Below are 16207 nucleotides of genomic sequence, written 5' to 3'. Positions count from 1 at the left end.
GTATCATATACAAACATGCAACCTGGAACCTAATTAACACCTTGGGATGAATTGCTGACTGTGAGACAGATATAGTCCGTCACTGATGATCTCGTGTCTGAATGGGACCAAATCTCCACTGCTATGTTGCTACACACAATAAAAAAGCTTTACATGAAGCTTTGGAGAGGACTTATTCCCTATAACGCCAGTGTGTTTGTGTTTTACTTTGAAGGAGTCCAGCTACGATGTTGCACGCCCCTGCGCTAGTTTATATGTATTTAACTGAGCATGACGCTAGATGGCGCACACTACATTGCGAGATTACGCTTTTCACAAGAAGAAGAAGAGCATCAGACTTTCGTGTGAGTAGCGGAAGTTTTTATTAATCAAGGAATATAATTACAATATTCATGTGCTCATTTTCTGTTCATCAACTGAAGTATCTTCATTTACCATGTTATTTACATGTTCTTCGTACAGTTTAAGACTCCGGGAGTCCGGGAAAAGGTGTAGTATACAAAAACTGAAACCAGATGGAGGTAATAGGACATTATATTTAGTTACAGATCAGCTAGGAACACTTTTAATGTGCATTTCTGTTCATGTTAATTGTTTACTGCATTGACAGATGGGGACAGTTATATTTAGCAGATAATGAAACAGATTTTGATTCAGGCTATTAGTTAAAATCATCTAATGATATAATGCATCTGATTCAGCTCTTCTAGGACTGGTTACAAATAGTATATTTAGGTTCTGATCCTGTCCTGTCTTTGCTTGATTTGTCATATCTGGGATCTCAAACATCTGTTTGCAGAATTCCACATGAAAAAACCCGTAATGGCTTTCTATCTGACTCCTGTAACTTTGCCCAGGACCGGAGGAGAGCTCTGACCCTCTCACCTGAGCTCAAATGGGACAGCTGTCAGGTCAATGTCAATGCATGACATTACATAGAGTGTTTTATTTTAATCCAAAAGAGTTTATATATATATATATATATATATATATTAATGTGTTCCAGACTGAAGGTCCTCTTAAGATCTCAAGGAGAGTTTCCACAGCTGAGGATGAGTGTGTGGATAAAGAGATGTCAAAAGATCGGAAAAAGAGCCACTCCAAGGTGACTATGAGACGGACAGGAAGTGATGGATGATGTGAACAAGCTGTTTGTGCATTTGTTGACAAATTATTTTTAAGTTTTAGTAAAGAAATATATTTGAACCACGAAGGCATTATTTCGCCAGTGAACATCTATAATTATTGTTCTTTTCTACCTTATTGCATTTATAAAACATATAGCATATAGCAATATGAAATAAATACACCAGTGTTCAATGAAAAGCTATGCTTATTAATAGTTATCAAAATAAACAATTCTTTAACCATGTTATAATTTATTAGCCTAACTATGCAGTCACCAGGCACTGAATTAATTTGGCATGTTAATATAGAATGTGTTCAACAGCTTTTATAATTTTTTATAATTTTTTTTACTGATTTAGTGAACTATTTGACCTCTGTCAACAATTGGACCTGAGCTTTCTTAACCTCTTGAACTCTGGCCACGCCCTAGGACCCACCGGTGGGTCCGCGGGGAGGTCATCATACTATTTTTTAAAAATCTATAAACTGTGAAGCACAAAACTAGTCATATATGGTATTTTTTGAAAGCGTAGAACCTCTGCTTTCTTGCAAGTCCCATGGTATTTGCATTAATTTTACATAAAAGAAAATAATAAGGTATAAATTCGTTCTTCCACAACCACCCCCCCTTGAGAAAATCAGATGAATAATGTTCATATTTCATATTTATAGCACACAAACTCACCAAACATGGACAAGTCACACATCAAATGAAAGCTCTCACTCTCAGGAATGTCACTGTGTACTTTATTTCACCGATCTTATACATTACAGTGACATAACAAATAATAATTTTCAAAAGAATCACGAAAACTGAAATTATAAATGTGAACAAGCAAACGTATGCGTCATATTTCTGCGCTGATAACTACATCTGTGCTCACATACTAGCCTAAAATCCTATATCAGCTTTTACATTAGGTTGTTTTCTTCAAAATGAGAGCATTCTCGTGTGTCTGTGAGCATGCATGGCTAAACGGCACTATAATATGTCTCAGATGCGCAGATTAAAACATGCAATGCAGCGTAAAACATGACCAGTATTTGTATTGACTCTCTTTGATTCCTTTCGACTTGCAATGACGTCATCACGCAGTGCGTCCTATGTCATGAAAGCTGACAGCCTCCCCTCTCCATAGACACATCGATCAAGCTTCTAGACCATTCAGAGCCCGAGTTGTTCCTTTCCAAAGTTGAGGAGGTGGGACTAAAGAAAACGCCGCAAACGGGCGCAGATGATTATTGATGAGTTGATCGGAAGTTGGTTTGTGATTTTGGATAGCGTTTTAGCGAATTATTGCGTGCTTTTATTACTGTTAGAGTTATATGTCTCTGAAAAATGACTTCAAGAAAGTTTTTTGTTGGTGTGGAGGCGGCTTTGGAGGAGTTTGATCGGATGTCCGACACTGAAACTTGCAGCGAGGCTAGCTAGCTTTGACTCGGTCAGAGAAGCTGCTTACAAACTGGGAGAAGACCCTGATTTTGAGTAAGTATACGTTGTTTGTATCAAGCATTTGTAAGTTGCATGCTAATATTATTATTGCATTAATTTATTCATCGATTGCATTCATAAGTATATTGCCTTGTGCAGTTTATGTCTTTCTTGTATACGCGAATTGCATTCATCGGTTGCCTTCGTTAGTTGCATGCTAATTTGTTTTTGCATGAATTTATTTATCAATATTATATATACGTGTACTGCCTTGTGCATTTTTATATCTTATGCATATGTGAATTGCATTCATGTGTTCGTTACATATTTGAATTACACACACGCAACGAACACATGAATGCAATTCACATATACATAAGATATGCAAGGGTTGTTCTCATTTATTTATACATACTCATGGATTTGTGTATGTGTAATCAAATTATTTTCCTCTTTCTGTTACTTGCATATCTGGATTATTTTTGTGTATGTCATTTTAGCATGTATTTTGGGATTGCAGTGTAAATTTATACATTTTTGTTTTGTTTTGCAGTTGTAGCATCCAGTGGTGAAGAATGGGAGCCAGCAAGTCAGGATACTTATCTTGTGTGTGTGTGTGTGTGTGTGTGTGTGTGTGTGTGTGTGTGTGTAAAATAAAATGCAAGAACAGAACTTTGCCTTATTTTGCTTATTATATGACATGAGTTTTTTGAGGAAACTTGGAGACATAAGACATTCTGTCTCTTCAGGTAAAGCTACAGAGCTTGGAGACTCCAACGCCTCCTTTTGGTTAAATCTAAATAACTTTTGCTTAGAAGATGTTATCAACAAAATTATTTTTTTATCTTTTTACTGTCACCTAGTGGAATCAAAAGAAACTTTCTGCAGGGAAATAGACCTAACAGGTCCTAAATAACAGACTCCTGAATAAAAACTTACTTTAAAAAAATAATACAAATCTGACTTTGTTTCCGTGTTTATCACAATATAGTAAAAATACAAAAGACAAAATATGCAATATCTTGTGCTTGTGTTAAACTTCCGAGAGTTTTCTGTAAAATAAGATCATTTTTATAAATTTATTCCAAAGTATGTGGTTAGGGCTGTCTTTTAAGTTCAGCTATGCTGGTTTCAGTAATCAAAAATGGTGACTGTACACTTGGAGAGTCTAACGCCTCCTTTCGATTAAAGCTAAATAACTTTTGCTTAGAAGATGTTATCAAAAAAATTCTTTTTTCTCCTGTTTAATGCCACCTTGTAGAATCAAAAGAGATTTTCTGAAGTGACATAGACCAAACAAGTCCTAAATTACAGACTCTTAAATAAAAACTTAATTAAAAAAATTATAAAAATCTGACTTTTTGTTAGTGTTTATCACAGTAATGTAAACATATAAAGTACAAAATATGCAATATTTTACCCATGTTTTAAAATTCAGAGAGTTTTCTGTAAAATGAAACCATTTTTATGAATTTATTCCAAAGTATGTGGTTAGGGCTGTCTTTTAAGTTCAGGTATGCTTGCTGGTTTCAGTAATCAAAAATGGTGACTGTAAAAGTACACTTGGAGAGTCTAACGCCTCCTTTCTATTAAAGCTAAATAACTTTTGCTTAGAAGATGTTATCAAAAAAAATCTTTTTTCTCCTGTTTAATGCCACCTAGTGGAATCAAAAGAGATTGTCTAAAGCGACATAGACCAAACAAGTCCTAAATTACAGACTCTTAAATAAAAACTTAATAAAAAATAATAATAAAAATATGACTTTTTGTCAGTGTTTATCACAGTATTGTAAACATATAAAATACAAAATATGCAATATTTTACCCATGTTTTAAAATTCAGAGAGTTTTCTGTCAAATGAGACCATTTGTATCAATTTATTCCAAAGTATGCGAGTAGGGCTCTCTTTTAAATTCTGGTATGCCTAATTCTGTAAAAAATTCAAAATATGCTGCAGAGCTGAAGAGGTTAATGTTTTGGTAGTGTCCGATTGGCTTTGTTTACTTTTGTACTGTTAGATGGACACAACTGGCCTCAAATGGTACATCCTCACAGTCAGATCCAAAATCACAAAAAAACATTGATCAATGGCAGGAAATCTACAGGTAACAAGCTAACCACATGATCTGTAGTAATTTGAATGTAAAGCCTGTTCTTCATCACTTGTTTTAAAGTTCAGATTCAAGAACTTGAACTTGTTGTAAATGTTAGGGTTTGTAGTTGTATGAACATGGTATTGTTTACCTTGCATTAAATGAAATATGTAGCCTTGAATTATGCCGATATTAGCCAGATGACTTACTGTAAATTGCTTATGTGATATGTTATGTGAAGACTCTCAACATTGCATGTATTTGGGAAAATAAAATGTAGGTGTGTAACTGAGTTCTTTTTACATACCTGATTATCTACCAACTGTTTCCTGACAGAGGAAGTGATGCATCGAGCATATTTTGAATACATCAACACGACTGCTGTGTTTCAAGCGAGTTGTTTTTAGGATGCCATACAGAAACTACAATGAGTGTTAATAATTTTTTTTATTGTAATGGAATTTCTTTAATTGGAATTTGTAACATAAATGATTTTATTCAGAAATGTGTTTAACTGATGTATTTAAAAAAGTATCACCTGAATGTATTTTTAAAAAAATTTTTTGTCAAGTATTAGCCTGAAATATAGTTTCCTCTGATATATATATAATGTCTGGATCGCTCAATGCGTTCTAAACTGCCATTCATCTGTGAAGCCGCCAGAAGGGTTTGAGCCGCCATCTTACTATTTCCAGAGACTGGCAGAGAGCATCATTAACTGACAGCAAAACTCTTGATTTAATATCCCCCAATTTGAAGCATATCCATCACATAGGATTAGTTTTTATGATATGTGTATGCAAATTAATTGTTACTTCAGATGTTATCTGCAATGTTTATGGTTGTTTTAGGACTGACAAGCGATATATTTAAATCATATAGGTGGGTGTGTCTGCTGCACACTTGCAGACACAGGAAACTGAACCAACACAAAACATATTCATGTACGTAATTAAGCAGAAAATATTAAACATGAATATATATCTGGTGTAAGTTCATACCGTATGTAGTTAGTGTTATTTCTTTGAATAAAAAATGTGTATATTTTTAATGTCCTGACTGAGCTACATCTATTTCAGAATCTCCCAAGATTTTTTTACTAGCAGTATATGCCGAATTAAGCATTAATTGAACCAACGTTTAAATTATTACCTGCTTCAAAATGAATGCTGTTAATCAAACCATTTTAGAAACATTTGCAGTCAAACAAAGTTACATTAACAGTGAAACAACTGTACAAGGTGAATTTAGGTATACGTGTATACAAAGCATAAATCTTCATTCAGATTTCCATCGTGTTCATCTGATATTCGCTGCTGTAATTTATGTATTTCAACAACTTTTATTATGCAGGGGAAATTCCTAACATTAAACAAATTAAAGCTTACATGCTTAGGACATTTGAACTGAAAAAATGTACAGCAATACTTATAAGTATAAAATAGCGACTTGTTAGGTGATGTTTTCTCATTAAATTCATACAATTTCCTATTAATTCAATAGAATTTATGGGGATATTGGGGAATACCTATATAGCTGAGGCTTCGTTTTTATGACGTCAAGAACTCCAGTTTCCTATTATAGATCAGTGATAGCTTGTGCTGACATGGTGTTAAAAAAAAATCATTAAAATAAATGAATAAATAGGTTACCATATGACAGTACTGCCAGAACTGAAGTGGTTTCTCTTATCTGGATTTAACAAATTCATATGAAAACAGGCTCCTTTAGGCAGTTTTTGTATTTATTTTGTATTATGTCCACTCATAGCTTAATTCAAGTCAGTTTTAGTAATTTTTCACGCTTTCTGATCCTTAAAAGAGATTTGCCAGGTAAAGTCCTAAAGTTGCTGAATAATGAATAGGTGTTGATGTGTTAAGCTTATAACTGTTGGCCATTTTTGCTGCTTAGTTTCATTTAACAATTTGGGTGAACTGGGGAGGGTGTTTTTGCCTTCTAAGTGTTAGAATATATATTTATACAGTTATATTTATTAAGTGTATATCAGACTCTTGCAGAGGGAAATCCTGTTTTGCATGATATGGCACTCGTCTACACTCCCCCACTAAACACTTTTGCTTATCATTCATGAACCATCTGTGCATGTTGACCCGTTTCATTCCATGTCCACACTGCTAGTACTTAAAAATGGTTGCTGTGCCACTAGTTAACAAACAGCGGTGAAGAAAGTACTGAATGTCTTTAAACTGTCTGCCTAGTAGTTATGGATCCACAATTAAAGTAAGTATGTTTGAGGAGCTACAGCATTTGTTATTCTTTACATTAGTTAAGTTGATTTTATGTGACAGTCTTTATTTTTTATGTGTGCATGTTTGAGCAATATTCATTTGATTTTCTTATTTTCTACAGCCGTCAGGTCATGGTGGTCTTAGAAGATGTCCTTCAGACAGAGATTGGGCAGAGATTGCTAAAATGTGGTGGGCAGAGCTGCCTAAAGATGAACCATTTAAAGAGCAAAAAGCAGAATGATCACACCTCAACAGCTGTGCTCAAAGACAAGAGGAGAACCAGTCAAACAAAAAGAGAAGAAATAGACTCTGCTCGACCAAAAGGCACTTCACCATCCCATGATCAGACTGAATCATCTGCTGAAAATGAATCACGTCTACACAAAGAAATCCAGAATCCAGTATCCAAACGACTGAACTCATCACTGAAACTATTAGAGGCATCTGAAGTATCAGGTAACTCTTGTTCACACAGAGAAAGTGAACAACTGCCTAAACATACCAAACCATCTACTTTTGAAGAAAATGAAGTATTACTTCAAGGATCTCCACAGTGTGAGGAAGCATTTTCCTCTATATGTGAATCTATACCACCGTTAGCAACGAGTGGTAGTCTGAAAGAGGAAAAATCAGCTTGCGAGGTAAGAACTTTACACCTTGGCAAAAATAAAATTCCATAAAAATATTGGGCGGCAAAAACTGTTTTCAAAATTGACAATAATAAGAATGATAAGAATTATTTCTGGAAGATTATATGACACTGAAGATTGGAGTAATGATTCCTGAAAATTCAGCTTTGCCATCACAAGATTAAATTATATTAAAAAATAAATGAATTTAATTAATTTAAATACATTTTATAGGTTTTTCAAACCAATCTATAAAGTATGACCTGGAACCTGCTTGAGTACATCTATTTAGGATTCAAAGATTACTAATATTTATTGTAGATAATCATCTTTGATTCTGCAGCATCTACCCAATAAGAAAGAAAGGAGAGAAACACAAGAGTGCCCAAAATATGCTTCAGAAGATGGAGAGGTTGTGCAGGAAGTGGATGGAAGAAGAAGTGTGTTATGTCTCTCAGTCGGGGCTGACGGGGAGATCCCGGTCAAAAGATGTCGTATGGACAGCCTTTCAGATGAACATGTTCCCAACTCAGACCCCGCCTCTGGGATAACAGAGGGGCGGAGTTTCATCATAGAGTCTAGTAAGTGATCAGTGCTCCGTATTCAGCATTTATTAATATGCACTGACATAACATGTTTCCTAAAAACAGAACCTAGTGAAAGCATGTAAAGAGAAAATAGTACAGTACCTAAAATAGACCCGTGAGGGACACCAAACTTGAGGGGGGCTGTAGCAGAAGAAAATTATCCAAGATTAACTAAAAAACTTCTGTTTAACAGCATATAATTTAATCCCGTCATAATGTTCTAGAAGGGAAATTAGGATATTATGGTCAACAGTGTCAAATGCTGCACTCAAATCTAGTAACACAAGAATAGAATGATCACCTGAGTTCACAGTTGATATAATGTAATTTAAAACTTTCAGCAAAGCAGACTTTGTACTATGATATTTCATAAAACCTGACAGAAATATTTAAATGACGTTATTTTTGTTTGAATGACTCCGTAATTGTTGAAGAACTATCTTCTCTATGATTTTCGAAATAAAATGTGTGTGTGTGTATGATTGTTATCTGAAGCAAATTATTCTATTGTTGCCTTGCTTAGTTGTTCTGTCCAGTGAAGAGGAAGAGGAAGAGGAAGGAGAGGAAAGAAAAGAGTGGGAAGCCTCTGCCCAAAATATCCAGCCACTGGAGGGAGCAAAAGACATGAATATAGTTGATAAATTGGTAAGAGTTTACAAGAAGCAAAAAACACACTTAGGTGGGTATGATGATCCACCTACTGGACTTAAATAATTAATTTTATTTACTTAATAATTACCAAATAGTATAGTATACAGCTGATTTTATGGTGTCTCATAATAGCTTATCTTGATGTTAAAAACATCAAGCTTAACAGGGCTGTTGCAGTGTGGCACTGATGTGTGAATGTGTGTATTGACTGTCAGAGTTCTGCTGAGATGGAGCTGCAGCTGTCTTCCCTGCACATGGGTGGAGTTAGTGCAGCTTGTGAGAGTATGAAGGTGAGAGTGAGATGTGTTGGGGTGATCAAATATGTCTGAATCATTCCAATCCTGATTCAACCAATGATTTACATGAAAATAGTGACAGGTGTATGAAGAATGCATATGAATCTCTCTATTTGATTTTTAATATACAATTTTTCAGATCACTACAGACAAGATCACCTTTTCATTTAAAGGTAAACACGTTTTAAACACAAATATCATTATTAGAAATAATCTGGTGAAGTGTACATTAAGCATTTGTTGTTTTTTTCTTTTGTTTTTTCTTTTGTAGTTATTTAACAGCAAAATAACTAACATTTATTACTCCATACATTTGTTTATTCTGATTTATATTAGCTATAGAAAAGATTGTATCTACGTCTAAACGATATATTATGCATGTTTAAAACTTTTTTTCTTTTTTTGTTCAGATTCATCAGTGAACATTTCTATATTGACGGCTAGTGTGTGTAAATACAGTGTATGGGAGGAGCCTGTACTGAAGGGGTGTGGCCTGGTTAAGGACAATGAGGTCCCACCCCCTTGCCTAGTCTTCCTTTGGCTGTCTGAAGCCCAGGCACACCAATTACACAATGATCTGTCCGTCATCCTGCCAGGCACATGTCCAGGTCACCACTTGTCTATTTTCTTGGTTACTTTATTTTTGAAACTGTAAAATAGTTTTATATAGTTTACTACAATTGTTAATATTTTTGAAAGCAATGACAATACTTTTTATATTCTTTCTCCTTTTATATTTACGGTTTGCTGTGTGTCTACAGCTGAAAGCAGTATGTGTGTGTTGCTGTGTTTGGATAAACCTGTAACTGGGTTTGAAAGTGCTGTCTTGGCCTCTTTAATGGACATAGTGGGTTTGAACCAGAACAGCTCTGAACTCCACTCCCCCCTCACACAGCCAGAAATCCTGAAACTGCTCCAGAGCTCCCAGGAAACACACCTTCTCCGACTGCTGATGCCAGAAACTGATCCTCAAGCCAGTACTGATGCACATGCAGCTAGATATGCTGTGAAGGTTCAGACAAAATATTGCATGGCGTATCTTGTGTGCTTGCTTTTTTTTTTCTTGTTTGCAAGTAAATTTCTTTCCTGTAGTTAACTTTTTTAATGTTAGTATTTAGTTACAAAAAATTAGGCTACAAAACAATTTGGCCATTTTATGGATTGAATGTGTTTGCCATCTCAGGATTCTGAAGTTCAGTTGAAGCCAGTTTACACGCTGTGCAACAGAAGAGCTCAAGGTTCATACAGTGTCACATTGGCACCTACACTCGGGGCAGAATGGACACCGTACCAACACTGTGGTTCAGCACGCAGGTAAAATCTTTTTTAATCTTTTTGACAGAAAGCTCTAATGCTCATCAAAGCTGAATTTAATACAGTAAAAACAGTAATATTGGAAAATATTTGTACAATTTAAAAAACTTGCAACTTTTGTTCCTGTTGCTCAGTGGTAGAGCATTGCAATAGCAGTGCAAGGTTGTGGGTTCGATTCCCAGGGAACACATGTTAGGTAAAACATGTTAGTCGATTTGGATAAAAGCGTCTGCTAAATGCATAAACTTTATTTATTATTAAACTATTTTAAAATATAATTTATTCTGTAATATCAAAGCCAAATTTTCAGCATCATTACTCTAGATACTTCTTAGCATCTCAAGATCTTTCAGAAATCATTAAAAGAGGCTGATTTGGTGCTCAAGAAACATTCCTTATTTATTATTGCCATGTTGTAAACTGCATTATATTCTTGTGGAAACCGTGATGCATTTTTTTTCAGGATCTTTTGATTAACAGCAAGTTTAAATAAACCTTTATTTTAACCAGAAATAGTTTGTAACAATATAAATGTCTTTACTTTCCCTTTTGATTAATTTAATCTGTCCTTACTGAATATGTGTTAATTTTAAATGGTAGTTTAAACTCTACTTGTCCTCAGAGGGTTTACATAACCCTGTTTTTACACATATTGTCTGAACCTCAGTCCTAATTTACTTTAATTTAACTCCGTTTAGATTGATTCAGTTCCCTCCTCCACCCTCCAAAGGAGCCATCACCGTGACGACAGAGGACCTGGAGTGTTTAGACAGTGGCGAGTTTCTCAATGATGTCATTATCGACTTCTACCTCAAGTAAGACAAACAAGGACGTATCAGTGGGAGGAGTGGAATTAGATCCAGTCCTTCACAGCTATTTGAGAAGAAGTGGGATGCATGAAGTTTGATCCAGTTTCTATTTTAATTTATTACATTACTATTCAAATCTTTGGGGTCAAAAAGGCTTATTTTAAAGATTACATATTGGAATGATTTCTATAGGATTATGTCACACTGTAGACTAAAGTAATGGCTGCTGAAAATTCAGCTTTGCAATATTTTATAATATATTGCAATATTGCTGTTTTTATTTTTGAACCGATAGGCTTAATGCAGCCTTGGTGTTCATAAGAAGTGTTTTTCAAAAACATTGATGTTGCATTTTGTATGCATATTTTTCAGGTATCTTTTGGTGCAAAGGGCCCCGCAAGCATCTGTAGACAGATCTCATGTTTTCAGCAGTTTTTTCTATAAGCAGCTGACACGCAGAGACAATGCTAATGAGGACAATACAAGCACACAGTGAGTTTTTGTTAGAACGCACACATATATTCTCATATAGAGCTTGTGCAATACTGATATACACTTTCCTTTTATAATGGGTACAGCTACAAATAGTCTTTGCTTTTACAACTTTGGTTGTCCATCAGAGCTCAGGTCAGAAGACATCAGCTTGTGAGGACATGGACGCGCCATGTAGACATTTTCGACAAAGACTTCCTGTTTGTGCCTGTCAATCAAGAGTGAGTGATATAAATACAGTTTTTGGACACTTAAGCCCTACTTACTTTTGAGATCCAGTGTTTTTAGAGCTGTGTTTGCTTTTTAGTTCTTTTTAGTTTTCTTGTATTTTCATTTGCTAATTTGTGCTCTTTATTGACATTTGAGCTTTTATGTACCTTGAATGTACCAGTGTAAATCATATCGTGCTTATAAGTGTCTTATATCATGTCTGGTGTTTGTTTCAGAGCTCACTGGTACCTCGTGGTGATCTGTTTCCCCGGATTAGAAGAGCCACAGTATGTGAAGAGGGATGGCAGTGTCTTTGTACGGGGCGATGGAGGTGAAGGTTTGGGTGAGTCTGAGGGTGAGATCCATGGAGAGAATAGATCCAGCAGTGATGAGGACAAAGGTAAGGTGTGTCAGTTTTGTACAATTTGAATTTGAATGCTTTACTACTAATTTGCTAAAGCTTACTACTTTTAAGTATCATTTGATGATTTAAGACAAACTTTTGTTCTTAATCTAGATGACAGTCATATAAAGACAAGCAAATCTCTTCATCTTCCTGTAAGTCAAAATAAATGTTAATAACGGTCAGGTCTTGCTAGTCAGAAATCTTTCATTTGAAAAATGCAATTGTTGAATAGCTTTTGATTTGATATAATGTGATGTGGATAGATAATTTGCTGACAGATCATATTTCTCCCTCTGTAGGACTGTACGGAAAATACCTGCAGGAGACAAATTGTGTGTAAAAGGTATGTGTGTATTTTTTAATAAACCCAAATGTATTTTTTTGTCATAAAGTGTGTCATAATTTAGTGTGGGAAAAGTTAATAATTTAGGTTTTCCAATAAAAAAATAAACTTTGTATTTTATATGGGCCTTTTAATGTTCAGAACAGTCTGACAGTTAACATTTTTTAACCCAGTATTTTAAGAATTAGGTTTCCCCCTTTTGTTTTTCAGACCATGTATTCTCATCATGGATTCTCTGAAGTTGTCTGTTCACGAACGTATCTTCAAACTCTTGCGCGAGTGAGTGTTCGCACATCTTACTACAGTCCAACTTAATCTAACATTTATGTTAAGTGTTGCTGTTGTTGCTATTTTTATTATTATTATTTGTTTACTAGTATTATGTAAATTATACTAGTGTAATAAGATATTTTTGCCTGTATTTTCAGTCTTTGAACTTATATATATATATATATATATATTAGGGGTGTAACGATACGCGTATTCGTATTGAACCGTTCGGTACGACGCTTTCGGTTCGGTACGCGGTACGCATTATGTATACCGAACGGTTCGTTGGAGTATTTAATTATATTTGAAAAAAAAAAAAAAAAAGAGAGAGAGAAATATAATGATATGCGTTCAACAAGGTAGCCCAATAACCCAAACAACGTAACAGGCAACGCCCCTGACACTCCCGAAGAAGAAAAAAACACCATCTTATATGTTTATGTTAGGCTACTCAGCAGGCGCTCGCTCACTCAGTACGCGCTGAAGGCTCGTTGCAAAATAGCCAATGCGTTTAACAGACTAGAAATGAGAAGATCCTCCAATAACCAACAGGTCTGGTGTTTGGGTGCACTTTGGATTCCCTTTAAGCTATAATGGTGATGGCAAGAGAGTGGTGGATAAATAAACAACGGTATGTCGCATCTGCAACATGACAGGGTACACCAGCGGGAATACAAAAAAAAAAAAAAAAACACCAGCGGGAATATCTGGGATATATGCGTCAGTACTATCTGGGAAAAGACGAAAAAAAAGGAGAAACATGCACGCAGCAAACTATCCCTGCAGCATTTAGACACTATAGCTTACAGGGAATCCAACCCAAACACCAGACCTGTTGGTTATTTTAGGATCTTATATTTCTGGTCTGTTAAATGCATTCGACATTTTGCAACGAGCCTTCAGCGCGTGCTGAGTGAGCGAGCGCCTTAGGGGCCGTTCACATATCGTGCCTAAAAATGCATTGAAAACGCTAAGCGCGTCTTTCTCCTCCTTTCCAAAGCGCTCGGGCAGAAGCGCTCATGAGGCGTCTGTCTTTGCTAAGCAACAATGACGTGCTCTCTCCATGAGACGCGGAAATTTCAGCGAAGGATAAATGGATTTGCAGCTCTAAAAATCGCTTGCAGTAGCTCTGCTACTAAATTTATTTCAAAATTGCAATCCATATACAACTATGATCAGCTGATCCTTCATCTTGGCTGAGCTCTCAACGTTGTTACGGGAAAGGATGAAGCTGATTGGTTGGTTCTTGTCACATGACCCGCGGTGCGCTTGCGGCATTCTGAAAAGTTGAGATGTTTTTACATTTTGCTGTATCTAAAACGTATCGAACCGAACCGAACCGAACCGTGACATCAGTGTATCGTATCGAACCGAACCGTGAATTTTGTGAACCGTTACACCCCTAATATATATATATATATATATATATATATATATATATATATATATATATATATATATATAAATATAAATATATATATATATATATATATATATATATATAAATATATAAATGATAATTAACACATTAATATAATATAATGTGTAAAATGAAATTTCTTTACATGACATGATTAATTTTGAGTTTTTTTTTTTTTTTTTTAGATACCTTCAGGTGGAGTGGATGACAAAAAGAGGTGGTTACCGGGAATTTAGTGTTGAAAACATGATAGGTTCCCACTCTAGAGTCCCCCTACAGGACAACAGCAGTGACTGCGGCCTTTACCTGCTACAGTATGCAGAAAGCTTTTTGCAGGTAGAATTACACCCATTCTTTATTCAAGATTTTCAAATACAAAAATCTGTATAAGAGTCAAATTTCATAGCAATGCTATGTGTATATCTTTCAGGACCCTGTTTTACACTTTGACTTGCCATTGAGATTGGATAACTGGTTTTCACAGCAAAAGGTGCGAGGTAAACGGGAGGAGATTCGAGACCTGATCCTACACCTGTACAGATTTCAGCAAGGCTCTCTGGGAAATGAAGCTCTAGAAGATAGGACAGATTATGGAAATGTCATTCAGTGAAGCTTTTAGATTCACATGATTATTTAATGCTATAATATATTTATATTTTAACTGTTTCAAAACCTTTTATATAAATAGTAGGCCTTTTTATACATTGCTGGAAAAACTTTAAAAAGAAATAAAAGCAGATAAAATGATGAAATTGTTTTGTTCTTTTTAATCTCAATTTTCTCTGTACAGTATTGTTCAAAATAATAGCAGTACAATGTGACTAACCAGAATAATCAAGGTTTTTCGTAAAATTTTTTATTGCTACGTGGCAAACAAGTTACCAGTAGGTTCAGTAGATTCTCAGAAAACAAATGAGACCCAGCATTCATGATATGCACGCTCTTAAGGCTGTGCAATCGGGCAATTAGTTGAATTAGTTGAAAGGGGTGTGTTCAAAAAAATAGCAGTGTGGCATTCAATCACTGAGGTCATCAATTTTGTGAAGAAACAGGTGTGAATCAGGTGGCCCCTATTTAAGGATGAAGCCAACACTTGTTGAACATGCATTTGAAAGCTGAGGAAAATGGGTCGTTCAAGACATTGTTCAGAAGAACAGCATACTTTGATTAAAAAGTTGATTAGAGAGGGGAAAACCTATAAAGAGGTGCAAAAAATGATAGGCTGTTCAGCTAAAATGATCTCCAATGCCTTAAAATGGAGAGCAAAACCAGAGAGACGTGGAAGAAAATGGAAGACAACCATCAAAATGGATAGAAGAATAACCAGAATGGCAAAGGCTCAGCCAATGATCACCTCCAGGATGTTCAAAGACAGTCTGGAGTTACCTGTAAGTACTGTGACAGTTAGAAGACGTCTGTGTGAAGCTAATCTATTTTCAAGAATCCCCCGCAAAGTCCCTCTGTTAAAAAAAAGGCATGTGCAGAAGAGGTTACAATTTGCCAAAGAACACATCAACTGGCCTAAAGAGAAATGGAGGAACATTTTGTGGACTGATGAGAGTAAAATTGTTCTTTTTGGGTCCAAGGGCCACAGGCAGTTTGTGAGACGACCCCCAAACTCTGAATTCAAGCCACAGTACACAGTGAAGACAGTGAAGCATGGAGGTGCAAGCATCATGATATGGGCATGTTTCTCCTACTATGGTGTTGGGCCTATTTATCACATACCAGGGATCATGGATCAGTTTGCATATGTTAAAATACTTGAAGAGGTCATGTTGCCCTATGCTGAAGAGGACATGCCCTTGAAATGGTTGTTTCAACAAGACAATGACCCAAAACACACTAGTAAACGGGCAAAGTCTTGGTTCCAAACC

The 16207-nt window shown here is 35.6% G+C and overlaps 1 protein-coding gene across 6 annotated transcripts; it reads left to right on the top strand.

Moving 5' to 3' along the window:
- Window positions 1-214: 214 nt before the first annotated feature.
- LOC128019883 (sentrin-specific protease 7) lies at window positions 215-15082 on the top strand. 6 transcript variants are annotated; one of them, XM_052606193.1, is made up of 22 exons: window positions 298-344; window positions 463-521; window positions 800-911; window positions 1007-1105; window positions 4580-4666; window positions 7025-7544; window positions 7876-8113; window positions 8643-8764; window positions 8986-9060; window positions 9206-9239; window positions 9477-9674; window positions 9828-10078; window positions 10250-10380; window positions 11079-11195; window positions 11562-11681; window positions 11810-11902; window positions 12128-12291; window positions 12409-12449; window positions 12597-12640; window positions 12851-12919; window positions 14516-14666; window positions 14761-15082. In XM_052606193.1, exons 4-22 carry the CDS (start codon window positions 1053-1055, stop codon window positions 14938-14940), a joined length of 2688 nt encoding a protein of 895 aa, XP_052462153.1. In that variant the 5' UTR covers window positions 298-344; window positions 463-521; window positions 800-911; window positions 1007-1052; the 3' UTR covers window positions 14941-15082. The 6 variants fall into 6 exon arrangements, 5 of the variants coding, with proteins under 5 accessions (XP_052462155.1, XP_052462153.1, XP_052462156.1 ...); XM_052606195.1 differs by lacking the exon at window positions 463-521 and having other exon boundaries at window positions 215-344; XM_052606196.1 differs by lacking the exon at window positions 4580-4666 and having other exon boundaries at window positions 299-344.
- Window positions 15083-16207: the final 1125 nt, after the last annotated feature.

This window comes from Carassius gibelio, chromosome A9 (assembly GCF_023724105.1).
Source record: "Carassius gibelio isolate Cgi1373 ecotype wild population from Czech Republic chromosome A9, carGib1.2-hapl.c, whole genome shotgun sequence".
NCBI classification, from domain to species: domain Eukaryota; kingdom Metazoa; phylum Chordata; class Actinopteri; order Cypriniformes; family Cyprinidae; genus Carassius; species Carassius gibelio.
Note: the sequence above shows the minus strand (reverse complement) of the source record. Positions and strands in the feature narration are given on the sequence as shown.

Bases quoted from the DNA above. Each gene is read 5' to 3' on its own strand.
- LOC128019883 (XM_052606195.1), top strand. From the start codon at position 1,053: ATGAGTGTGTGGATAAAGAGATGTCAAAAGATCGGAAAAAGAGCCACT. The intron at 1,106-4,579 runs GTGACTATGAGA...TTGTACTGTTAG, and splicing joins GGAAAAAGAGCCACTCCAAG to ATGGACACAACTGGCCTCAA. The intron at 10,079-10,249 runs GTTCAGACAAAA...TTGCCATCTCAG, and splicing joins CAGCTAGATATGCTGTGAAG to GATTCTGAAGTTCAGTTGAA.